Below are 27170 nucleotides of genomic sequence, written 5' to 3' on the forward strand. Positions count from 1 at the left end.
AGATCGCTTTTGACAGGTGAAGTGATGGATAAAGCTGATGGAAGCGGTCATTGGTTGATGGTGATACTGAAAATTGATGCTCTTTTTTCATTTTAATTAAGATTTATGGCTTTAATGATGCAGCTCAGAACCAGAAATTTGTAGAAGATATTTGTGATGGCAATCAGAAACTAAAGTGCGGTACTCATCTGATAATGTTTTAGTGGGAGGGGACTGGAATATGGTTCCAGACGAGTGGAAAGATAAATGGCGAAATGTTTGGCGAAATTTAAATCCTAAATGTTTTTCGTGGTTTGAACGTAATGGGGAGAGCAAATCTAGAATTGATTATTGGATGGTTAGTGAGAACATTCTAAAATATGCTTCGCAATCTACAATTTCTAAAGCTCCGTTAACGGATCATTGCTTTATAGATCTCGTTTTAGATCCCACATTTAAGCAACGTTATTGGAGGCTATTGGAAGTTCAATGCCTTTCTCTTACAAAATGAAGAATTTTGCAATAAAAATCAAGGAATTAATAAGGGGCATAGAGATAAATGATTCTTTTGATTGTAATATAAGTAAATGGGAATTTCTAAAATTTTGGAATTTTCAATGTATTTATCTTAGAAACTAAACTAAACAAAGAAAAAAATGGAGTATGAAAGGAATTTAATTTGGGAAATATATCAGTGCTGTAACAAACCAGTTTTAATTAATTATGAAAATGATAGAGCTTTAGGTGATGATAGGTGATGGAGCTTTAAAGTAAATTAGATCATTTGTATCTTAAGGGCACAGGGTGCTTGTATAAGATTGCGTGCCAAGTGGATCGAGGAAGGTGAAAAGAACTCTTCATATTTCAGTAATTTAGAAAAAAAATAGACAGCAAAGGAACTCTATCAGTAGTTTTATGATCCAAGATCTTAGAATGATCCAAGATTTTAGAATAATCAAAGAAGTGTTTCAGTTCTATTCTAAACTATATTTTTCTGATTTCTCTTCAGATGAGTCGGATCTCTTTTTTTGTTGTTGTTGCTAAAATCCTATAAAACAATTTTCCACGTATTGTGAACTCTTTTAAATGTTTATGTAATTCAGATATTAGGATTGAAGAATTAGATTCATTTGTGGAGAAGATTCCTTTAAACAAATCCACAGGGACAGATGGGCTCATTAATAATTTGTTAAAAATAGATTTGAGAAATCTATTATTCTGTGCCCTAAAATGTATTGAAAAGAAAGAGTTGATAAAATGTATGAAGCAAGGGTTGATTACATTGATTCCCAAAGCTGGTAAAGATAAAATAATTTTAGACCATCTGAGGTCTATTACTTTTCTTGACACCGATTATAAAAAATAAAAATAAATGTCTGGAGCTATCGCTGCTAGGCTGAAAAAAGGGATTTCTACTATAATTAGTGAGACACAACCAGGGTTTTTGGGAGGAAGGTCAATCCATAATATTAGATTTGTCAGGGATGTGGTAGCTCACCATTATTATTTATAATGGTTGCAGAGCTGTTATCTATATTGATTTTTAAAAATAATGGTATTGATGGTTTAACAGTGTTGGAAAGGCAAAAGTCAGTTTGCTGACGACACAACGTTGTTTCTAAAAAATGACCATCAAATTTCACTAGCCTTACATTCTGTCAACCATCAACCATTAACATTACATGAGTTTCCTTTGCAGTCCGTTTTTAATATACAAATTCAGAGATTTGATTATGTAACTTGTTTGTTTATCTAAAATGGAAGCGTAAAAAAAAAATCGACTTACTGCGGAAGCAGAACCTCTGACGCAACACATGACATAACGGCCAAAGCGGAAATGCAGAGGATAGAGCAAAACAAAACACCGGTCCTGAATTAGAAGTCTAAAACAAGAATATACAAGGAAATGTCTGAGGATTTTTATATAAGAGAAGAGGAGCTTGAGTTTGTTGCCCAGGCCTATTTGTTTGAACTTCGAGTGACGTCTATTCTCACCTACTCCTACATCCTACCCGTCAGAGGTTACGCTTCCGCCGCAAGTTGACTTGCATACAGATTTTTGTCAGAAGCTGGTTATCATTATTTATTTATTTATTTTTATATATCTTCATATACACTTAGGATGGCCTGAGGGTGAGTAAATCATGGGATAATTTTCATTTTTGGGTGAACTATCCCTTTAGTGTTTTTATTATTATTATAAAAAAATTCAAATACAAATTTTAGTTGTTGCTTCTGTTTTTAGGCCAGACAGTATATGCTGGTTTAATACTTGAGCACTTGATGAAAGGATCTTTAATTTTTTTTTTTTTTTTTTGATGGAAACATGTTGCATGTTTATAATATATGTTTAAGACACTGTTTTTTGTGTTTGTGTTACAGAAACATGCTTTTGGCTGAGCGGTGTTGTCTTTTAAGTGCTGAGATTTTGAAGAGTCAAACCAAATACTCCGATGCTGCCACACTTCTGATCAAGATGACCAGTGAGGTGAGCTCAAGTCCCCGTTGACACATTTACTGAAGACTGTACCAAATATTTAGTCATTTCTTTGCCATTATCACCCAGGAATCAGGCAACAGGGTTCGTACAAGGTGCTTAAATAGCTTGAAGTACTTGAATTTGACTTGTTGAAATGAATCTGAAAAAAAAGAAAAAAAAAGAAAAGAAAACAGCCTTCGCAACAGAGTTTAAGTGCGTGAATGGTGGTTGGAGCTCTGCCTTTATAAAGCGGCACCGAACGCCAATTCCACTGAATCGTTCTTCTTCAGACCGTTGGCTTGTCAAAAAGAGATTAGAAATAGAAGAAACCAAAAAACAAGTGTCGCCAAATCAACAAAATAATCAAAACAAAATCCCCATAACCATTATCCCAAGTCTCTAAACTTCCTACCAAAAGAAAAAAGCAGAAACAAAACCGAAATCTTCAGCGTATATGACGCCGTAAACAAACTACGCTGACAGAAAATACAATTGAAGGCAATTACTCTTCAACTAACTAACACAGAAAAGTGCCATCTACTGTTGTTCCAAAGATACTTGTAAGAATCAATCAGTAGAGCTATTTACGATTGATATGTAAGGTCAACATTCAGTAGACTTGTACAAAATTAAGAGACAACAACTAAAGGTAAATCAAGCGTTCAAAGTCTCACCGAGTGGTGAAATTCTAGATGATCTAGACAGATTATCCACTTGTAGCACAAAGATCAGTCACTCGCACACACTTGCACTTAATACAAGACTTGAGTACTAGCGCTGAAACAGTGCATTCTCTCAGACAGAACTAACAGTGCAGTAATACATCAGCAACAACAATGAACAAACCTGAAAGTGTGTTGACTCGGAAACCACCGAACAAACATTACCATGTAACTGGACTTTTCGGCTTCAACAAAGGCATGGGAGTTGAATGAGATCTGGCGCTGATTTGCTCACTCATTTTCAGCGGGGCCTTTTAACCTGTCGGCACTTCAGCGGATTGGTCGAACTTCGATCATGATTTTGAGCGTCGTGATAATGTTTGATAAGTGAGTTGGCAGTTCACACTATTGGCTGATCTGTTGTTTCTGTGTCATGCTGCTCACGTTAACCTAATTCACTTCACACTTCTTGTTTCCCTCTCTAATAGGACTCAGACCTGCGGAGTGCACTCCTATTGGAGCAGGCGGCTCACTGCTTCATGAATATGCGCAGCCCCATGGTGAGGAAGTTTGCCTTCCACATGATACTGGCTGGTCATCGTTTCAGCAAAGCTGGACAGGTATGTTTGCAGATTCAGGAAACACACTTTCCTAAAATACACACAATTGTCCTCATCACCATTACATTAAATCACTGGTCTCTAAATGGGCCCTGGCACATTACAAGTAGGCCACAAGATGGCTTACAATAATTTAAAATAAGACAAAACAAGGTTTAAAACAGCAAAAAATCAAGATAAAGCTGAAATCGTATTTCTCTGTTTAGTTTGTTCCCTCAACAACTGTCATTTGTATTCAATGGGTTAGTTGACCAAAAGATGAAAATTCTGTCATTAATTACTCACCATCATGTCGTTTCAAACCCGTAAGACCAAATGAAGATCTTTTTGATGAAATCCGTAAAAGTAAAGAACACTCACATGAACAGCGTCAGAGACTTGATGAAAGGATCATTTTTTTCTTTTTCAGTTTTGTTGGAAAAATGTGTCTCACAAACATGAGCGGTGTTGTCTTTTAAGTGCCTGCTTGTAAAAGCGAATGAACATATCCTGTATCTGAGGCTAAATCACTAAATATTAAGAGTGCAACTGCGCATATTATATTTTCCTAACTTCAAAAGATCGGCCACTGATCGGAACCACCTGATAATCACACATTTTAATGATGCAAAAGATGCATCACAGAATACTCATGCTGTGAGAGGCGAATATAAAAGGCTAAGCAGCGACGGCGTTTCAGTAAAATAATCATGTGGTTACAAGATGTGTATAATTTAAACTAATACCGTATTAAATAACTCCACTAACATTAGCTGCTGTTCAGTTTGCATACCGCTGCTCTCCTTCTACTCTCTTCTGAACTCTTCCCTGTCTTCATTAAAGCTCCATGGGTTGCCAGATATCACAAATAAAGAAAACAAGCCCCTTAAAAATGCAATATAATAAACAGACATGGCAAAACTGTACCAGGGAACAAATATAAAGTATGTAATAACTAGTATTACCAATATCCTAGAAAATTAAAAGGCTGGAATTGTAATTTATTATGAATAAAACAGTTCAATATAAAATATTTAGATATTATAAATTGCTGGATAAAGTAAAACACTAACATGAGATTGAAAAATAATTCAACAAAACTTGAATTAAAGTTTAAAGGGTAACTCTCGCCAAAATGCAACCTAGGGTCTTTTTGTGAATCTACCCGAAGCAAACTTTAGTTTAAAAACATAATTAGAATGGAAACGCCGCTTTTAAGTTTGACCGTATTTTCATTTTCGGTCAAATTGCCTTTTGAATGGGAGTGCATGGGGCACGACTGTGATAGCATCAAAAATCGCTATTTTTAAAACACTAAGAAGGCTTGACACAACTTTGCTCGAAGTATCACCAGGGGCTCTACACATGAACTCGAGCATTGAGAACATTGTTTGTGTACACAGAGTTGACTAAAAAGAAAGAACTCACTGTAGCTGTGTCCGCCGGCATTTTGACAGTCAAAAATAGTCGATCTCTGAATGTGAATGAACTGACTCTGAATTTTAGTATTGCTTTTTTATGTGAGCATCCTTTTTCAAATACGAGGTCAATATTGATTTTCATTAACGACAAAACAACAAATTACCTGTGAATTTATATGGAACTAAGCTTTAGGAGCTTTCCATCTTTACTCTCCTCCCTGTTACGTTGCATTCGGAGAGCGACTATTTTTGACTGTCAAAATGCCTGTCAGGCTGTCAATTTTCACCTGGAAGCTGATGCTGCTTGAACAGCTGTGAAAGCTATTGAACGTCGCAGTAAGATGTTGAAGTGCACTCATAGATGGAGGTATTCTTTAAATGTGTCTGTTCACACACACTCTCTCTCTCTGTTACAGAAGAGACATGCATTGAGGTGCTACTGCCAGGCTTTGCAGGTGTATAAAGGTAAAGGTTGGACACTGGCTGAAGATCACATCAACTTCACCATCGGCCGGCAGTCCTTCACTCTGCGGCAGCCGGAAAACGCCGTGGCTGCCTTCCGGCACATTCTCATCAACGACAGCAAACAGTCGGCTGTGCAGCAGGCTGCTTTCCTCAGGGAATACCTCTATGTGTACAAGGTTAGCAACACAGACACACAGGTATCACATTACTTAAAACTTAGACAAGATGAAATCAAAATTGACTTTTGATAAAATTAGCTTTTTATAGTAATCTGTTCACAATTCATAAAGTTAAAAATGTTAGGAGACTCATTAAAAGGATGACATTCTTGAAAAGAAAACCTTAGGTAGAGTATAATAATAAGCTAAGTAGTTTTGTTTATATACAAGTTTTTGTCTAGCAAATCAAAGTCATGTAGTGCAACCAGCAAAGCTTAATGACATTTCTGAATTACTAATTAATGATATTTGTACAGAATACTTTTTTTTTTTTACCTTGGAATATACACTACTGTTCAAATTTTTTTTAAAGAAAATAACACTTTTAATCATCAAGGATGCGTTAAATTGATCAAAAGTAACAGTAAATGCATGTATAATGTTACAAGTTTTCTTTTCCAAAGAAATGTTGCTCTTTTGAACTTTCTATTCATCAAAGAATCCTGAAAAAATCATCCAAACATTTGCATGAAAATATTAAGCAGCACAACTGTTTTCAACATTGATAATAATAATAAATGTTTCTTAAGCAGCAAATCAGCCTATTAGAGTGATTTCTGAAGGATCATGTGACACTAAACACTGGAGTAATGATGCTGAAAATTCAGCTTTGCATCACAGGAATAAATTAAATTTTAAAACATTACAATAGAAAATTGTTATTTTAAACTGTAATAATATTTCTCGATGTTATTGTTTTTACTTTATTTTTAATCAAAAATATGCAGCCTTGGTGAGCATAAGAGACTTCTTTAAAAAAAAAAAAAACCAGTAGTGCATATTCAAAAACTATTCTAAAAATAATTGTGTACACATGTTTGTAAGGGAAAATAGAATTTTTTCCCACATGCCATTTTTACACCACATGCCATTTTTACTATTTACCCATTCAGTCATAGGAAAAGAGCAGTTTTCACATTGAACCAGGCTACATTTTCTTATATTGCTCTCAGAAAGCAGCTAGACTGACCCATTTTTTCCCCACCACAATCAGACTTTAGCCCTGAGTTCAACTGTCTGTGTCTGTGCGAGACTGCTCTTTCGTCATCGTTTGGTTGAGTCTGTCTCATCAGCGCTCTGTCCTTGGGTGGTTCAGGTCCACAGAACTCCATCACCTTCAAGCACTGCGCCGAATACATAACAAGAGGAAATTACAACATTCTGCTTTGCCTCGTTTCTTAATGGGAGTTTTATGGTGCCGATCTACCACTCCAGGAACAGTTGTGTAAAAAATCAGTCTCTCATATAAATGGCAAAGTTATCCGTGCAGTTAAAGCAACACTAAGGATTTTTTTTTTTTTACCTTAAAATAATGTTTCCAAATAGTCCATGAGCCAGGGGGGTCCATCGGTATCAACGGGGGGGCAAATGCTATCATTGTTTTTTGGCAAGGTATACACCCCTAGTATTAGAAAAATCACGATAGCAGTGCAGGGGTGGTAGCGAAATCACTTTTTTGAGCTCATGAAGTTACTAACCCCCTAAAATAAATTCCGTTTTTTAAATCTGGTGTATATCTGGTTTAGGCTCATGCTAGGGATATTATCAATATTCTATAATATGGTGCTTGGTATCATTGGAAAGGGGACCTTTTAGGCTTTCATTTAAGCCCAGTACTGAATCTGTCTGACAAACACAGAGGTCACAAGACTTCTTTAAACCAAAAATAACACACATTTTTTCACAATTTCCGCCTAAACTGTATGCTTTCTTTTATCCCTGTGGCATGAAAGAACACCACGGACACAAAACTCAACAACTTCAATACTCAAGGCACTCTGATGACTCAGAAAATGTATAATATACCCATACTATTTATTTGTGAGAGCCTTAAATTAGACTTGTGCAGCCAGCACAAGTCTTCAAAATAGAATAGAGCCAATAGAATGGACAAATAGAATACCCTATTAGTCCAGGGCCAAATGGCCTATTTATTCATGTACAGTTGTAATAAAAAGTAATAGTGTAGTCAATGGTGTTGTAAACATAACACTTGTAAGTGGTTTAACAAAATGTTTCTATCATGCATTTTGATATTCACCCACTTTTAGTCAGAATGTCAGAAAGTAGCTCATGCACGGAATGTTGATGGATTTTGACAGTTTGACAAGGTTTTGTCAGTTTTGTGAAAAGATTGTTGGTTCAGTTGACTGGTTATAACTACACTACCAACTATGCCATCTTCAATCAACTTCCATTGAGTTCCAGGGGTATTAAATGTAAGTACAAAATAGTTTTTCTCTTGTGCTTGTGAATTGGTGGGGAATAGTAGCAGTAGCTAATGTAAGCTTGGTGTTTTTAGCAGGCTAGCTATCTAGCAGGCTAGCTAGCTTGTAGGTTAAACAGTGTAACAGTAACTGCTACAGTGCAGCTCGGGCCAGCAGCATGTGTCCAAATATCAATCTTAACTGTTCTATTTCATCAGAAACGATCTGAAAACAGGGCTTTAAGTGTAAAATACAGAACTTGTCCTTTAATTTAGCTTAAAAACTTTTACATAGGAGTCTTAGCTTAAGAGCGATTCGGGGCCGATCTGAGAGCAACTCTGAGCAAGGAAAAGACAAAAACTTTCATCTTAGCGAGGAGGCGGGGCTGACCCCGTTGCTATGTATGACACAATCTTTTGAAGACTGTGATTGGCTGGTTGTCCAAGAAGGAAAAAAAGAGTGATTTTAAGTATAGGGTCTATTCTAAGCCTTCACTTTGAAATTACATGTGACTGTGTACATTACACACTGCTGCATTGTTGCATTTTCCCAGTTGCTAAATATCGTAATGTAGTTATTACTTTCATTTCTGGCGCTATGGCATTTCTGCGCTGTGTCGGAGATGTTAGCGCGTCTCTAATAAGATCAGTCACAAACATGATCCCTGCACGATCTAATCTATAGTGTCTTATTAACTCACTGTCATCCATTGTCTGCAACAGATTTTTTCTCCCTCTTCGTCTTTCTGCCATGTTCTCCTCTGCTAAAGAAACTCTTCAGCCTCTGAAAAGTCCTCGTCCGTACTCCTTACAATTTTGACCTTAAGACCTCTTTTAAGGGTTAAGATGCTTTCTGAAGTACTGTTTTCTTTACTGGTATTTTTTCTTTAATTTTAAGAGTAAACGCCCACATTTCTAAGAATGTTCTTAGAATTTTGTCACTAGGAGCTACTCTTTGCATTAAGATTCTTTTTGAATACGGGCCCAGGTATATTTGGCCTGTACTTGAACTCAATCTTTTGATCCAGATATACTTAAAAGAATAATTAAGAATTCAAAGTATACTTGTCTTGTAGTTGTGTTAACTCTTTTGATTGAGTAGTCAATTAAGTATACTTTTTTTTACATAGTTTTTCATATACAGTCTTATGAAACTTACATTGTTTGAAAATATTGATTACAATATTGATATAAAACAGATATGTTTCTAATTCTGCATATCTGAATTTTTGTGTAAGCTAGTCCACTGGTAGTGTATAGCAATTTACTCTAATTCTACTTTTTTGTTTAAAATGTTGCCTTTCTTTATGAAACTTACTGACATTCAAGTGTTGATTAAAAAAGGATGCATGAAGCTAATAAAATGTTTTTAAAATTAAAGTACAGTTAAAGGTATTTTTCAAGTGCAAAAATAATATATAAATAGTAAACTATAAGTATAATGTTATGTTCACTTAAAGAAAACTTGCAAGTATACTTGCAGTATAAACTACGAAACTAGTAGTTTACTGAGAGTACACTTCAGTGTGTACTTTCATAAACTAAAAAATGTACTACTTGTATTAAAATAGTAAACTACTAGTATACTTATAAGTTCACTTGTAGTACAGATGCATTACAAATGAGAAACCTAGTTGTGTACTTAGTTTACTACTCTTACAAATACTAAAAATACTAAAGGTGGGCCAATTTAGTCCCAAGCAGTATTGAAATAGTACACAAGTTTACTACAAGTACACATTGATATTAGTATACTTACTACATAAAGTATACTTAAAAAATATACTTGAAAATTACTTAAGTATACTTCATTAAATGAACATGAAGACATGCACTTTTATGATGAAGAGATGCACTTTTATGATGGACAGATGCTCTTTTATAATAGATAGATGCACTTTTATGATGGATAGATGCACTTTTATGATGGACAGATGCTTTTTTATGATGGATAGATGCACTTTTATGATGAAGAGATACACTTTTATAATGGATAGATGCTCTTTTATAATGATAGATGCACTTTTATAATGGATAGATGGACTTTTATAATGGATAGATGGACTTTTATGATGGATAGATGCACTTTTATAATGGATAGATGCACTTTTATGATGGATAGATGCACTTTTATAATGATAAATGCACTTTTATGATGGATAGATGCACTTTTATAATGGATAGATGCTCTTTTATGATGGATAGATGCACTTTTATAATGGATAGATGCACTTTTATGATGGATAGATGCACTTTTATGATGGACAGATGCTCTTTTATGATGGATAGATGCACTTTTATGATGGACAGATGCTCTTTTATGATGGATAGATGGACTTTTATAATGGATAGATACACTTTTATGATGGATAGATGCACTTTTATAATGGATAATGGATAGATGCACTTTTATAATGGATAGACAATTATAGATTTTTACAGCGATTGATTCCTGCCGGTTCCATAATGAGACTGGCGCTGCCAGAGACATTTTGGGCGCTGCGGCATATTAAATGTATTATAAATAGTTTTTCTGCGTGAGAAATACAATGTGTGGCGAGAGGGCGTGACAAAAGACCGAAATGAGTGACTGTCACGTGACACTTGAGAGCCCTGACTGCACTGTAGCAGTTACTGTTACACTGTTTAACCTGCAAGCTAGCTAGCCTGCTAGATAGCTAGCCTGCTAAAAACACCAAGCTTACATTAGCTACTGCTACTATTCCCCACCAATTCACAAGCACAAGAGAAAAACTATTTTGTACTTACATTTAATACCCCTGGAACTCAATGGAAGTTGATTGAAGATGGCATAGTTGGTAGTGTAGTTATAACCAGTCAACTGAACCAACAATCTTTTCACAAAACTGACAAAACCTTGTCAAACTGTCAAAATCCATCAACATTCCGTGCATGAGCTACTTTCTGACATTCTGACTAAAAGTGGGTGAATATCAAAATACATGATAGAAACATTTTGTTAAACCACTTACAAGTGTTATGTTTACAACACCATTGACTACACTATTACTTTTTATTACAACTGTACATGAATAAATAGGCCATTTGGCCCTGGACTAATAGGGTATTCTATTTGTCCATTCTATTGGCTCTATTCTATTTTGAAGACTTGTGCTGGCTGCACAAGTCTAATTTAAGGCTCTCACAAATAAATAGTATGGGTATATTATACATTTTCTGAGTCATCAGAGTGCCTTGAGTATTGAAGTTGTTGAGTTTTGTGTCCGTGGTGTTCTTTCATGCCACAGGGATAAAAGAAAGCATACAGTTTAGGCGGAAATTGTGAAAAAATGTGTGTTATTTTTGGTTTAAAGAAGTCTTGTGACCTCTGTGTTTGTCAGACAGATTCAGTACTGGGCTTAAATGAAAGCCTAAAAGGTCCCCTTTCCAATGATACCAAGCACCATATTATAGAATATTGATAATATCCCTAGCATGAGCCTAAACCAGATATACACCAGATTTAAAAAACGGAATTTATTTTAGGGGGTTAGTAACTTCATGAGCTCAAAAAAGTGATTTCGCTACCACCCCTGCACTGCTATCGTGATTTTTCTAATACTAGGGGTGTATACCTTGCCAAAAAACAATGATAGCATTTGCCCCCCCGTTGATACCGATGGACCAAATTTGGGGCCCTGGCTCATGGACTAAAAATCGTATCAGTGGTTCATCAAGTCGTAACAGGGTGAATGGCACTTCTGCATTCGCTTTGCAGCCCTATATCTGCTGTAACCACACTATGCAAGTTTGCCAAACCGGGTCGCGTTTCTGTAGTTGGAATGAGACATAAGAAAACTACAAATTTGACTTGCTTTACGTCAAGCGTTACAATAGTCATTATTTATTTTTTCTTAGTTTCTGATGTCGCAATACATCATACTTTCATGAAATCATGCAACATACTCTACCTTGTCTGTGGACATCGTTCATTCCAAAGCCGGTGCTAGATAAACAGCGAGCGTGTGTGTACGCGTGTGACAGTAGGCTGCCGGCAGTGAAATTATTTACGACAGCGGTAATGGACAATTCCGCTTCCAACCTGTAGGGCGACCGAAGAGGAAAAGTTCCTTAGTGCTGCTTTAACTGATACAATATGTGACTTTTTGATAACGAATTTGCATAATTAAAGTGAAATGAGACTGGGAATGGGTATTTTAGTGTTTATACATTAGCATTTAGTTTACTATTAGTGTTTATTAATATTTGAATTAGCTTTTATTTTTATATTTTCGGGATCAGAAGACTGGATGACTGTACAACTTGTCGGTGGAAAGAAGAGGCGTTCTTTAAATGATGTTGATATTTATGACCCTTTGACCTTTTGCCCTCAGAGCATGAGTCAGTTGACGAGTGAGAGCTCCCTCCCGCAGCTGCCTCTGCCCTGCCTGCACAGCTCACAAACACGAGTCTTCTTCGGCCATGAACGCAGACTCGCCGAAGGTAAGAACCCTCTGTGTGGCTCACTCAATCACAGACACAAGAAAGGGAGAGATCACCAGAAATAAAAAAGTGGCAATTTTAACATGCAATAAAAAATATCTGGGGGATATTTGAAGCTAATCTTCAGATACACTCTCTGGTATGGAGCTTATAATATGACAAAATTATTTGAATTTGAATTGTGTCAATTTGAATTATTGACAAGTGTAATCTAACAAAATTGAATATTGTGTGGAATTTTAAATAGTTCTGAATTTGATTTCTTTAAACGATTATTGAACATTTGAAATTTAACGAATTGAAATGTTTTTATTTATATCAACATTAACATTATAAACACTATTAACATGTAGGCTATGTGTATTTTACTTTCCCTTACTGTATGACAAATCCTTAAATGAATGCAGAAAGCAGCAAGAATGAAAAATAAGTAGCCATGTATAATAAAATAATATACACATAGTAGCCTAGCCTATAAAAATAGCCTTTTGTGCCCTTTATTACAAACAACATTTAGCCAATTTTAAACGCCAAGCCGAAACAAATTTATTTGAATCGAAACTGAAACTGTGCCAACGTTGAGTTCGCGCATCTCTCATTCGGCCCAAAGTTTTCATATTTGCAATGTAACATTTGGATGCTAACTATTAATATAAAGAAGGCTTCATACTTCAGTTGTCGAGACCTATAGCCTGCACGTATAGGATAAAGCATCTCCACAACAAGGGAAATGTTCGGAATAACAAGTAGGACTGTGCGGCACAGCCTTGCCCTTTATATTGTAGGCTACAACAGACCAATTAAATTAAGCAGAATAACTTTTTATATGTTTGGTTGACTCTGTTTTATTTTGATAATGAAGGGGCTGCGATGTCAAGTTAGCAGTGCCAGAACTGATACTATGTTGTGTGAGCGTGCGATGCGCCTGCGCCATCACCTGGATTAAATTAAATTTTGTTCCACAGCAGGGGTAAATAACTTAATACTCTGTCATTTAGTCATACAGATAATATGACATCATTTGAAACAGTAAAATGTATATTTTTATTTGTGTACATTTAAAATGACTACAAAATGTAATGCATTTGATAAATAAATAAAACATGATGCGCTGCTTTAGTGCGTCTCGGTCTCCTTGAAGATCTTTCTGGCGCACACCAAAAATGAACCAAAATACAGCGAATAGCCGTCTTCATTATTCAGAAAACTATTGCAGTGCACCCAAAATGTTCCGTTCGACTTGAGATCCTCTCCTCTTCCCTATGGATGACCTGTGACCTACTTTCTGTATGATCTGAATTTTCCGCGGTTTGAATTTTAGAAAACTGAATTTGAAGTTCCAAATTTCTTCTTCATCTTGAAAACTTGAATCTGTATTTTTTAAAACTGGATATTTGCAGTCTAAGAATTCAGAACAAAAAACAGCTGTTTGAAAAAACATGTCTATAAAATTCAGCCATAAAAACATTTCAATTCGTTAAATTTCAAATGTTCAATAATCGTTTAAAGAAATCAAATTCAGAACTATTTAAAATTCCACATGAAATTCAATTTTGTTAGATTACACTTGTCAATAATTCAAATTTACACAATTTGAATTCAAATCATTTTGTCATATTTTAGGCTCCATACTCTGGGGACTTATTTTACTTCTTGTAAAAAGGGGCATAATAGGTCCCCTTTAAATTGATCAGTTTCCACCAAAAAATATTCAGCAGCACAACTGTTTTTAACATTAATAATAATGAGAATTAATATTAATAATAACAATTCCATCGTAGGAATAAATTACATTTTAAAATAGTACATTTTCACAATATAGTAAGGGTACATGAATTATCATGAATTCATGTATAAATTCATGCATGAATTATGCATTCATTCATGCATTAATATCTCATGAATCATCAGGAACTAACACAAGTTCAACGTTTTTCATTCATGACTTCATAGATGAACAACACCTTAATTAAAACATTAACTAAGAGGAGTACATCATCATGAATTATTATTTATTACGCATGATCATGATGTTTTCTTTGTTCACAGTTATGCCACCATTAATATCACATTGTTCATCAGTGTTTCAAAGGACCTAGTCAACACTTAAGTTGAGGGGCCACACACATGATGAAGTCATTGATAGATAATGCTTAGTTAATGATGACTACTGTATTTGAATGTCAACAGAATTCGTGTGCTATGAGCTGTGATTGGTCTATTTTGGGGTCTGTCCAATACAGTAGTCATCCTCTTAGTTAATGTTTTAATTAAGGTGTTGTTCATCCATGAAGTCATGAATGAAAAACGTTGAACTCGTGTTAGTTCCTGATGATTCATGAGATATTAATGCATGAATGAATGCATAATTCATGCATGAATTTATACATGAATTCATGGTAATTCATGTACCCTTACCGTAAAGTGTTACCGAAACTTTTCAAAATAATTAAGATATCTTACTTTCCACAAACTTCTGAACGGTGGTGTATATTCCAAGCATTTCTGTATAAAACAAACACAATTTTAGTCATCTCTTGTAATTTTCTGTAAAGCTGCTTTGAAAGTGTATTGTGAAAAGCGCTATACAAATAAATGTGAAGTGAGTTGAATTGAATTGAATGAATAAACAGCACAGCGCAACTGTTACGAATGACATTTTAACATCCACATTAAGTTGTGATGACCTTTCTCCCATCATGCCCACAGTTAAATGAAGATGAACACAGCACCATATATACTCTGATAAAAAAGTAATTTCCAGGGAAAACTTCAAAAGAGAAGAGCGGTGCTGAGAAGCTGCTCCTTACATCACAGAATAAATTACATTTAAAATGAGAAAGAACATGGACTACCACGTTCGATATCTGCTATGAGCTTCACTTCAATTAAAGAAAAGCAAACAAAAAGACTCATTTCAGGAATATCACAAAACTCAGATGCGTGTAAAAAAAAAAAAAGCAGGGAATTGAATGTGGGAATGAAGAGAACAGGCCCGAGGAGGTGTGAAAAACTATTTAATTAAAGTCTTTGCCCAGATCTCACACTGAAAGAGGAGCGGGGATGTACTGGTGTGTGTTGAATGAAACATAACTGTTGTCTGTTCCAATGCTCTGCTAGCCTTAGGCTCTGAATCCCAATTTTCCTCTGAGACACCGGCTGAATGGACATAAGGCAACTCTGTTGAGATTATATATGGTTAATTCCCAAAATATAATTCTTTCACTGCCATGATTTGTCAGTCATATTTGTGAGGAGAGATGAAATGTGTGAGGTAACCTCATGATCATATTCTCCATATTCTTTGGAATGATCCAAAGAGTGTCTTGAGCTAGAGACAAGACAAGATCTGTAAAGATCCATCTGTAAAGTGTCACATAATCAATGTCACAAATGTACTTATTTGACTAGCAACCTGTAAAATCAATAAGAAACATTTAAGATTCTTCACTATTTATGTCGTACTGTAATGTTGCTTAGTTTTTTAATCCTAAAACGTCCTGCTCATTTCCGAGTTTTGAATCCCAGATTCTTAGTGTGATCTCAGACCCCGCACAGTGCCCAACAGTATAGTACAGTAAATAACTTTTTTTTTTCTATTTTAATACTTTAAAATGTAATGTATTGCTGAAATCAATCTAATGTGCTGATTTGGTGCTCAATAAACATTTCTTATTATTATTGAAAACGTTTTTTTTTTTTTTTTTCAGGATTCTTTGAAAGTTCAAAAGAACAACATTTATTTGAAATAGAAGATTGTTTACATTGTTAGAAAAGATTTCTGTCACTTTTGATCAATTTAATGCATCCTTGTTAATTAAGTTTTTATTTATTTTTTTATCTTGACTACGAAGTATTTTTTCTTGTACAATTATACATGCAGACAACATGGAATAATTTTTTATGAATACAGGCCTTTAAACAATTTAAACAAGTTAGTGATTAATAAAAATGGCCAATGACCGCTATTATGTACACATCTATGCCAATTTGAACCTAAATTCTAGATATTTATGCCCATGTCATCAGTATGTAATCAGTGGCATTTTGCATCTCTGACTTGTTTTCCAACAGGCGAGAAACAGGCCGCAACACATGTCTCTTTGGACCAGGAGTTTGACCGTGATCTTTCCCAGATGTGGAGGGAGTTGGAGGAGCGGGTCGTCGCTGTGGCGAACAAAGGGACGGTTCCCGTCACCTTCCAGCCCTCCCAGTGCTGCCTGAACAGCCAGACGGACAACCTCAGATACCCCCTCGCCGTGGTGGAGGGTACGTTTCCCCCCTCCACCTGCTTATTAAGCATTTTTATTTGTGCTGTATATCTGGTCTTCCAAATTTTGATTCCTCCATTCCTCTGATTGCTCCATTGACACAAACTCTTGGTTTCTGTTGAGGTGTTGATGCACTTAAGGGTCTTCATTATTCCGTTTGATGCCTTCCGTGGCTGCGTTTTTGGTTTGTTAGTGAATTTTTAATTGGACTGAAATCAATTATTTACCATTTGCTTTCCTCTTTATTTCATGAAATCTGTAGAAACTGACTGTTCCTATGAGAGAACCAATGAAGCAGAGAGACCCTTACCTGGATTTGACCTGTTTGAATTGCCTCACTTCCTCTTCAGTGGAATATTCAGTAGTGCACGTGAGACTAGTATTGATTTTTGAATTGAATTGGTTATCATACTAAATGAACATACACCTCTCAACACCTCGTAGGGGATGATTATAGAGGAACTGGAAGAACATGCAAACACCCTTTGGTGATGTTGCCATGTTCCTACTTATTTGTATTCCTTATTAGCAAATATTTCAGCAGCAATGCACATCATATAAACCATACTATTTGTAAACATCACGGTTCAATAGATTTTATGTGAGATCAAGTAGTTATTTGGTTGTTGCACAGGTTTGACCCTTCTCTGGTCTTTTTCTGATGTGGTTTAGACAAGGAAGTCTGCGATACCTGGAGAAAGCTGTCTGGTAGCATTCCTGTTCCTGATTGGCTAATGGAACCTCTAGAATGTGCTCAGTCTGGAATCCTTCAGTAATGATGTGAAATACAGGCGACAAGGAAAAATATAAGCGGTTTCATTCTTTTAAATGCTCAGTAAAAACTTAGCTTATTGACAAAATAAATCTGCTATAAATTTAATGTAGGATTTGAAATCCTATTCGGTTAAAAATATTTAAATTAAGTGCACACTTTTTGATAAAATAAAAATATTCACCAAGAATCATCATTGTCAATACTGCCAATATAGATAATATTACCACTATTAAAATAGATTTTTTGTTTTGTTGGTTTGCATTCAAAAGTTTTATTCAGTAGGTACAAATGAAATTGATCAAAAGTGACATTAAAGATATTTGTAATGTTACGAAAGATTTCGATTTCAAATAAATAATAATAATAAATGTTTCTTGAGCAGTAAATCAGCATATTAGAATGATTTCTGAAGGATCATGTGACGCTGAAGACTGGAGTAATGATGCTGAAAACTCCGCTTTGATCACAGGAATAAATGACTGTAAAAGCATCAGACCTTTAAGCTTTGACTTCTCCGTCGGAGGGCTAGTATCAAACAAGCAGTCTAGTATTTCCTTTTTGTAATAAGCAGTTTATTTTCTTATTTCCTTTGTTCGGCATACACTCCCACATTTATATTGCCTTTTAAAAACTGGTTCGCTCCCACCCGGTGCCTTTTCCTGTCACTAGTTGAATGTGTCTCACTACAGGGGGGTGCCAATAGTACAATTCAATAGAAATAAGCTCATAGAAATATACATAAAATACAAAAGTAAATAATACAAATAAATGAATATTTATCATAATTATTAAAAAATTCAAAAATAAATAAAAATAAGAAAATGAAACATTAAAGTGGCCATAACATTCCCAGCCCCTAATTGTTCCCTTGGAACAATTAAAACACATATATTTTGTAATAAGTCCACAAGTTTAAACATTTCGCTCCATAAGTAACAAATTCAAAGCAAAAACAAATCCATTTCGTTCTTTATTTAAGCCCTTTGAAAAATTCCCTTTCTGCTTCTTGTAGCAGACATAATTTATTAACGGGGTATTCCAGGATACTGGTCTTTGTTTTGATGCAGACATGACGAACCAGGCCTTTGGAATCTGGAAATACTTCAGTCCCCTTGCTAATTTGCAATGACTTGCGGGGTGCAGTGTTGTCTGCAATCAGAACAATACATCCACATTCGGAATTTCTCATCTTTTGTGTTAATTTCTGTCGTAGTTGCATAGGTGGGAGAATAAATATGCCAGGTATTTAGCCTGCTACACATCATCTTTATTAAACAGGCCAGTTGGCATTATTGGTTTTCCTTTCAGAAGAAGCAGATGGTTGGGTGTTAAAGGTTCAAGGTCATTGAGGTTAAAAGAGACCGTTAAGGGACGATCATTTAGGATGGCTTCAGCCTCACACAAAGCAGTCTGCAAAAATTCATCAATCGTTTGTTGTGTTTAATCAATCCAGTTATTCTTTCCCATACACCGCCATGGCGTGCACCTAAAGGGGGGTTGAATATCCATATCATATTGCCCTCAGAGAGTATCTTTTTAATTGTATTGTGATCCATACTCTTTATAGCTTCTCTTAAATGAGTAGTTCACTTTAAAATGAAAATTACCCCATGATTTACTCACCCTCAAGCCATCCTAGGTGTATATGACTTTCTTCTTTCAGACGAATACAATCTGAGTTTTATAAAAAAAATATATCCTGGCTCTTCCAAGCTTTATAATGGCAGTGAATTGCAACCAACAGTTTGAAGCTCAAAAAAGTGAATCCATCCATCATAAACAAACTCCACATCGCTCCAAGGGGTTAATAAAGGTCTTCTGAAGCAAAGCGATGAGTTTGTAACGTGTTAAATATGGATATTTTTCTCACACAAAGTAAAATTCTAGCTTCCGGCCAAACAGACATACTCAGTCTACTTGCACAACTTATGACGTCAGCAGTAGCATAGTACGTTTGGCCGGAAGCTAGTTATTTTACTTAATAAAGTTTTAAATATGAATATTTTTCTTACACAAACTTTATTAACCCCTTGGAGCCATGTGGAGTCCGTTTATGACGGATGGATTTGTTGTGGCAATACTACTTTCTCTATTTGTGGATGCAATTTTGGATGGCCTTTGCTCTGCTTTGCTTGGAGCCTTGACCCGGATTCGCACTGAGGTTGCTGTGTTTCTGCATAGGATCTATAATATTTCCATAAACTGAATCCAGACTTATGGACTCGTGCCTGCTTTTCTACAAATTCCACTGGGTCATTAAACTTTGCTCTTTTGTACATGCACAGCTTCTCCACTTGTCTCTCAGCTTGAATAGAAGTTTAGAGGCAATGGTTCTGATGTCTGTTGAAGTGTCCACCTCAGTGTCTTTTGTATCATTCAGAGAAGCTCTCAAAAATAGTTCATAATTGTGCAGAGCAATTCCATTTATGCCTCAAAGAATCATTTCTTAGGATCCAAGTAAAGACAGCTTTGTATCAGCTCTTTTGGTCTACCAGATGTATACTGCTCTAAGAAGTACAGTTTATCTTTGGCATTGTCTGTCTTGTCTTCAAATCTGTGTTTAAAGGTTCTTATAAAGGAAACATTTTAAGTGGATTGCCATCAAACCCTGCTATTTCCCTTACTGGAAGTGAAGATACTCTGTTGCCTTGCAATTAAGTCAACAATTCTTTTTCAGAACGCCGCTAAATTTACTTGAGCTCGTTGAACTGCTTCTGGAGTCCCTTACAACGTGACTTACTGGAAGTTGGGGTGTTGTAAAATATAAGCTTGGTTCTGCATCAGAAGGATCATACATTTGAAGCATTCATGCCATCCCTAGGCACATTAGGACAAACTTGAGTTGATATTTCAAACTGCTCAGTCACCTTTAACTTGGGCATGTTTCTCATCTAAGGCAGCAGCTTGTGCACGGGCAGATGAAGAAGAACCCTTAGAGGCTTTGCTGGAAGCGACTGATACATTGCCTTCTCAGTCTCACATGTAAATCAACTGCACCAGTGTTATCAGACTGGGCCTGCGTAATGTCTGTTTGGGCTGGGCTGGTACATTTAATGAGCTCATATTATCCACCCATATATCCGATTCCCTTTGAAAATCAATAAAGCGATGAAATGTTGGCTCATACAATCCACTTGATCAGCATATTTCATTTCTCATCTTCCTCTACTTCCTCTGTACTGAGGCATGCAAATCATTAAATTCATTTAGTGTTTCGTTGAATTCATCAACACCTTTTAAAACGTTTTCCACATTTCCTTTCTTCATAAAACTCTGAAGCTAATTTACCTTTCTCGTTAAAATGCCCAGTCTTGCTCTGCGAGAGCCAATTAGTTTTAACAGATTTTGTTCATTCATCTCAACAAGTGATTGATCCTCTCCTTCCATCATCTTAATTATGCGTTCTTATTATTTTTAATTATTATTTGTTTACCTCCTTTCCTATGTCAAACGTAATCTCATTTGTTGTCCACATAGGTGTTACATTCTTGAGGCGTCCTTCGCTCATAACATATCAGGTTTCGGCAACAGTCCATCCAGCTCTCTCAATACAATCCTTTTTTTAAATCTTAATTTCCTCTGTACTCACAAACCAAAGCAAGCCTTATAGTTTCAAATCCAACTGTTCAAAGCTCTGAGTGTATCAAGGATCCATTGGAATGTCTGAATAGAAATATACACAAAATACAAATGTAAATAATACAAAGATAATACAAATTATTTACATAATATACATTATTATAATATCAATAACTTAATTGATAATTTATTCAGGGCAAAAAAAAAAAAAGGCCATAACAATTACATTAATCCAATTACATTACATTAATAGAATATTTTTATTATTATTTTTTTTTTATCTAACTGACCCCAAACTTTTGTAATGTATATTTGAAATTGTAGTGAATAAGTCATCATGTAGGCCTAAACTACAAATGATCAGATTTTTGTGAATCATTTATTAACAATTACAGAACATGGTATTTAACAACTTTGAAAATGAAGAAAACAACACTATTGTAATAAATATCAAGTATTTTTGTGTAAATAAATGTATATTTTTATGTGACGTATCAAGCTTCAGGATACTTCATTAATTATTGAGCCTTTTGCATTTTCACTGTATCAGCTCACCTGGTACATCCTCGGATCCCGAGTCATGTTTTGTTCTCCTTCCCCATAATTTTCTGTCATGTCGTTTGCTATTAAAACATTGGCTTCTTTATCATTTTGCGAACCCACAGAACCCATCATTGTGGAGGTGGTTTTCCGTAACCCCTTAAAGGTTCCCTTGGCTCTGTCGGCTCTGTCTCTGCTGTGGAAGTTTACTCCTAAAGACTTCTCAGCCTCTCAGGGTGGCACGACCGGAGAAACCATCACCAATGAGAAAGAGGCAGCGTCTTTAAAAGAAGTAAGGCTGTTAGTCATCTCTCGGTTCATCATGCCTAAGGCATCCAGGTTTGGGTTTTTCATTAGTTTGATTAACTTCTCTGCATTTGAATCCATTACAGACCACAGCCCTCAATGACATAATTGAAACGCAAGTCATTCCAGAGTTCAACATAAGTCCAGAGGAGACCAAAGTGGTTCGAGCAACTTTTTCTCTTCTCTCTCTCCTTCTACTCTCTCTTTTTTTTCCCCATTGCTTTAGCTGAATTGGCTTTTTATTCTGTCTCTCTCTCCCGCTTTCTCAGGCTCGTTTGAAGCTGCTTCCTCGTAAGACAGGAGAGTTGCATGTTCTCGGTGTGGTGTACAACCTGGACACTGGAGAAGTGGGCAGCAGTGAAGGTGTAAAACAAACGCGCATTCTTTGACACGCATGTAAACAATGAAACCATCAGTTAATGTGATTTATGTGATGTGACACTAACTGTAGATGCGGTTGGTTTGTGCTGCAGGTTCACTGCCTGGTGATCTGATGTGTGTGCGTGGACAGCAGAATCTGGAGATCCAGGGGCCCAGACTCAATGTAACCAAAGAAGAAAAGACTTCAGTCAAATATGGACCAGACCGCCGCCTGGACCCCATCATCACCCCTCCAATGCCCTCACTGGAGGTGTGTTTGAGTCAATCAAAGCTTTACTTTAATGTGCCCCAATATATATATATATTGTCTCCTACAATAGGTTTACATGCAAGGTATTTTCTCATGATATACACTCACCGGCCTCTTTATTAGCTACACCTTGCTAGTACTGGGTTGGACCCCTTTTTGCCTTCACAACTGCCTTAATTCTTCGTGGCATAGATTCAACAATGTGCTTGAAACATTCCTCTGAGATTTTGGTCCATATTTACATGACTTCATATAGCATCAAGTAGTTGCTGCTGATTTGTCGGCTGCACATCCATGATATGAATCTCCTGTTCCACCACATCCCAAAGGTGCTCTGTTGGACTGAGATCTGGTGACTGTGGAGGCCATTTGAGGATAGTTACCCATGTTGTAGAAACCAGTTTGAGATGATTTGAGCTTTGTGACATGGTGCGTTATCCTGTTACAAGTAGCCATTAGAAGATTGGTACACTGTGGTCATAAAGGGATGGACATGTTCAGCAACAATTCTCAGGAAGGCTGTGGCATTTAAACAATCCTCATTTGTTACTTAGGGGACCAAAGTGTGCCAAGAAAATATCCCTCACACCATTACACCACCAGCAGCCTGAACCGTTCATACAAGGAGGGATGGATCCATGCTTTTATGTTGTTTTACACCAAATTCTGACCAGGCAATATTTCAATCTTCTATTGTCCAACTTTGGTGAGCCCGTGCGAATTGTAGCCTCAGTTTCCTGTCCTTGGCAGACAGGAGTGGCACTTTCTGTGGTGTTCTGTTGCTGTAGCCCATCTGATTCAGGGTTCGACGTGTTGTGTGTTCAGAGATGCTCTTCTGCAGACCTCGGTTGTAACGAGTGGTTAAGTTACAGTTGCCTTTCTATCAGCTCGAACCAGTCTGGCCATTCACCTCTGACCTCTGGCATCAACTAAGCATTTTTAACCACAGATCTGCTGCTCACTGGATGGTTTCTCTTTCAGACCATTCTCTGTAAACGCTAGAGAGGGTTGTGTGTGAAAATACCAGTAGATCCGCAGTTTCTGAAATGCTCAGACCAGCCCGTCTGGCACCAACAACAATGCCACATTCAAAGTTGCTTCAGCAGATCAACTTGACCTTGTTTGACTACATGCCTAAATGCGTGGAGTTATTGCCATTTGATTGGCTGATTAGATATTTGCGTTAACAAGCAGTTGAAAAGGTGTACCTAATAAAGTGTCTGGCGAGCATCACCTATTTTCTCACTGTGTCTGAAATGGTTCGATAAAGGATTAATTTTCTCTAAACCTCTTATCTCTGAAAGCCGACTCTACTCTGATTGATCAGGTGGCCCTGTCTGTTGTGATTGGTCAGCTGCTTACAGCGCATCAGAATTGAAACTCCAATTGCCGTATCTGAATTTCAGCCCTGGAGCACTTGATACACGGTGATACGAACAGTACCGATGGTGTCAGTTTTACTGTATCATTTCGAGCTTGAGTTCTGATTTGACTTGACTTGATTTGCTTTCGCTGTGCAGGAAACAGCATATTTTTATCATGTCGACATTCGACAACATGAGCCAAACTCTTCCAGGCCTCAGCTACAAGTACAGTGTTTGAAGGTCAAAGTAGACATTGTTCACAGGCAGCCAGTGAAGACTATAGGCTGCCATTATGCAAATTTGTTATAAACCTATGTAGGTTTGTTCAGGAAGTAAGGCTGGAATTACTGACGATTTGGCAGTTCAGAATCTGTTCTTTTGGGAGGCAATAACTCCATTTATTGTGCACGTTGAATTTTGAAACTTTGCAGAACTTTCACAAACAGCTATATTACACACTACATGAAAGGTAATATCCAAAAAAGCATAATGGGGCACTTTTAAGTTTTAAAGACGGCATAGTCTTTTTTTCCCCCTGTTGTGATGTATATCCAAGTGAAACTGCTTCTTGAACAAGAAAAAAATGTTGGGCTAACTTGATTTTGTGAATCAGGAATTGATTGGATGGTTGTGGTTTGCTATTGCTTTGATGTCATGTGGGTGACAGGTTGTCATCAGAGAAGAGAAGTGATGTTGCTGCAAGATGGAGGGGAAGTTATTTTGATTAAATATTGACAGCACATGAATTAAAAAAAAAAAAAAATGTGTGCACGGAAAAATCATTTATAATAAATACTGCAGTATTCCATAAAAAAAAAAATATATATATATATATATATATATTTGACAATTTGATTTAATGCTGACTTTAATAAGCTACATGACCTAACCTGAGAACTAAGAGCAGATTTAGTATAAAAGCATTAGTCACAGTTAAATCAAGACCGTTTAATGATTTGCAGTGCTCAGATTGCACTCCAAGGCTAGGATATATTGAATATTCACAATATATTGAGAATGATTTAGATGGAGGTATATAAATTATGCTATGGTGTCAATTTTGCAGTTATTTAAATAATTTCCTCCAAGACGCTTGAAGAAACCTACCTGCTAAGTTACAGTACTGTGAAAAGTTATAGGCACTTAAAATGTTGTAAAGTCATAAAATAGATAGTATACACACACAGTCATGTGTAATAGAAAGGACACCCTTTAGAATTTTATGGCTTTACATATCAGAACATAATAAAAAATCATCTGGGCCCGTATTCATAAAGATTCTAAGAATCCTCTCAGAAAACTCTTAATTTAGCTTAAAAACTTTTACGTAGGAGTCTTAGCTTAAGAGCGATTCGGGACCGATCTGAGAGCAACTCTGAGTAAGGAAAATACAAAAACTTTTATCTTAGTGAGGAGGCGGGGTTGACCCCGTTGCTATGTATGACACAATCTTTTGAAGACTGTGATTGGTTGGTTGTCCAAGAAGAAAAAAAAAAAGTGATTTTAAGTATAGGGTCTATTCTAAGCCTCCACTTTGAACTTACATGCGTAATTTTTCCTATTTGATCGTTCTCTCACACACACACACACACATTATATATGTGTATATAAATCCTTTTTTTATTTACCATGCTGTTGATTTCCTATAAGGTATTTGATTGCTTAGAATGATAAAAATTGTTCCACTCTTTTCAGTTACACTGATTGCTGGCATGTCTATTTAAGCGGTGGTTTGAATGTTGGTTTTAATGTATCAAACATGGAATTTTCCCAGTTGCCAAATATCGTAATGTAGTGATTACTTTCATTTCTGGCGCTATGGCATTTCTGCGCTGTGTCGGAGATATTAGCGTGTCTCTAAAAAGATCAGTCACAAACATGATCCCTGCACGATCTAATCTATAGCGTCTTATTAACTCACTGTCATCCATTGTCTGCAACACATTTCTTCTCCCTCTTCGTCTTTCTGCCATTTTCTCCTCTGCTAAAGAAACTCTTAAGCCTCTTAAAAGTCCTCGTCCGTGCTCCTAACAATTTTGACCTTAAGACCTCTTTTAAGGGTTAAGATGCTTTCTGAATTACTTTTTTCTTTACTAGGAGTTTTTCTTTAATTTTAAGAGTAAACGCCCACATTTCTAAGAATTTTCTTAGAATTTTGTCACTAGGAGCTATTCTTTGCATTAAGATTCTTTATGAATACGGGCCCAGGTCTTTAGCAGGTCTTAAAATTAGGTAAATACAACCTCAGATGAGTAACAGCAAATTACATATTACACTGTGTCATTATTTATTTAACAAAAATATAGCCAAACTGGAAAAGCCATGGGTGACAAACTAAGTACACCCTATGATTCAATTGCTTGTAGAGCCACTTTTAGAGCTCTTCTTTACAATGTTTCTTCAGTTCATTGAGTTTTGTGGGCATCTGTTTATGCACAGCTCTCTTTAGGTCCCGCAACAGCATTTCAGTTGGGTTGAGGTCTTCAGCCATTCTGTTGTAGATTTGCTGGTGTGCTTGGGATCATCGTCCTGTTGCATGACCCAATATCGGCCAAGCTTTAGCTGTCGGACAGATGGCCTCACGTTTGACTCTAGAATACTTTGGTATGCAGAGGAGTTCATGGTCGACTCAATGACTGCAAGTTGCCCAGGTCCTGTGGCTGTAAAACAAGCCAAAAATCATCAACCCATAACCACTGTGCTTGGCAGTTGGTATGAGGTGTTTGTGCTGATATATTGCATGTGATTTACACCTAACTTGGTGCCGTGCATAATGGCCAAACATCTCTACTTTGGTCTTGTCTTTCCAAAGGACATTGTTTCAGAAGTCTTGAGGTTTGTTCAGATGCAACTAAGCCGTGCTGCAAAGAAGAAGCTTCTGGCAACCCTTCCAAACATGCCATACTTGTCCCGTCTTTTTCAAATTGTACTACCATGAACTTTAACATTTAACATGTTAGGGCCTGTAGAGTTTCAGGTGAAAGTCTTGGGTGTTTTGTGATTTCTCTGAGCATTGCACGGTCTGACATTGGGGTGAATTTGCTGGGACGTCCACCCCCCGGAAGATTGCCAGCTGTCTTGAATTTTTTCAACTTGTGAATAATCTTTCTTACTGTAGAATAATGGGCTTCAAATTGTTTGTAAATGGCCATATAACCCTTCTCAGATTAATAGCAGCAATAATTGCTTCTCTAAGAATGCTCCAGACCGG

The 27170-nt window shown here is 36.4% G+C and overlaps 2 protein-coding genes across 4 annotated transcripts in view; one reads left to right on the plus strand and one right to left on the minus strand.

Moving 5' to 3' along the window:
• Positions 1–27170, minus strand: part of mep1ba (meprin A subunit beta a) — a 507054-nt gene that overhangs the window by 35561 nt on the left and 444323 nt on the right. The gene's annotated exons all lie outside the window — the stretch shown is intronic.
• The window catches only part of trappc8 (trafficking protein particle complex subunit 8), a 71021-nt gene that overhangs the window by 23496 nt on the left and 20355 nt on the right, over positions 1–27170 (plus strand). For all 3 annotated transcript variants that reach the window (XM_084432509.1, XM_084432511.1, XM_084432510.1), the window contains 9 exons: positions 2362–2467; positions 3609–3740; positions 5557–5781; positions 12385–12493; positions 16568–16762; positions 21784–21950; positions 22051–22125; positions 22234–22327; positions 22438–22595. In XM_084432509.1, coding sequence (XP_084288635.1) covers positions 2362–2467; positions 3609–3740; positions 5557–5781; positions 12385–12493; positions 16568–16762; positions 21784–21950; positions 22051–22125; positions 22234–22327; positions 22438–22595 — 1261 coding nt within the window. The remainder of the gene's footprint in view (positions 1–2361; positions 2468–3608; positions 3741–5556; positions 5782–12384; positions 12494–16567; positions 16763–21783; positions 21951–22050; positions 22126–22233; positions 22328–22437; positions 22596–27170) is intronic.

The sequence above is a fragment of the Rutilus rutilus genome (genome assembly GCF_951802725.1).
Source record: "Rutilus rutilus genome assembly, chromosome: 15".
In the NCBI taxonomy this organism is placed as follows: domain Eukaryota; kingdom Metazoa; phylum Chordata; class Actinopteri; order Cypriniformes; family Leuciscidae; genus Rutilus; species Rutilus rutilus.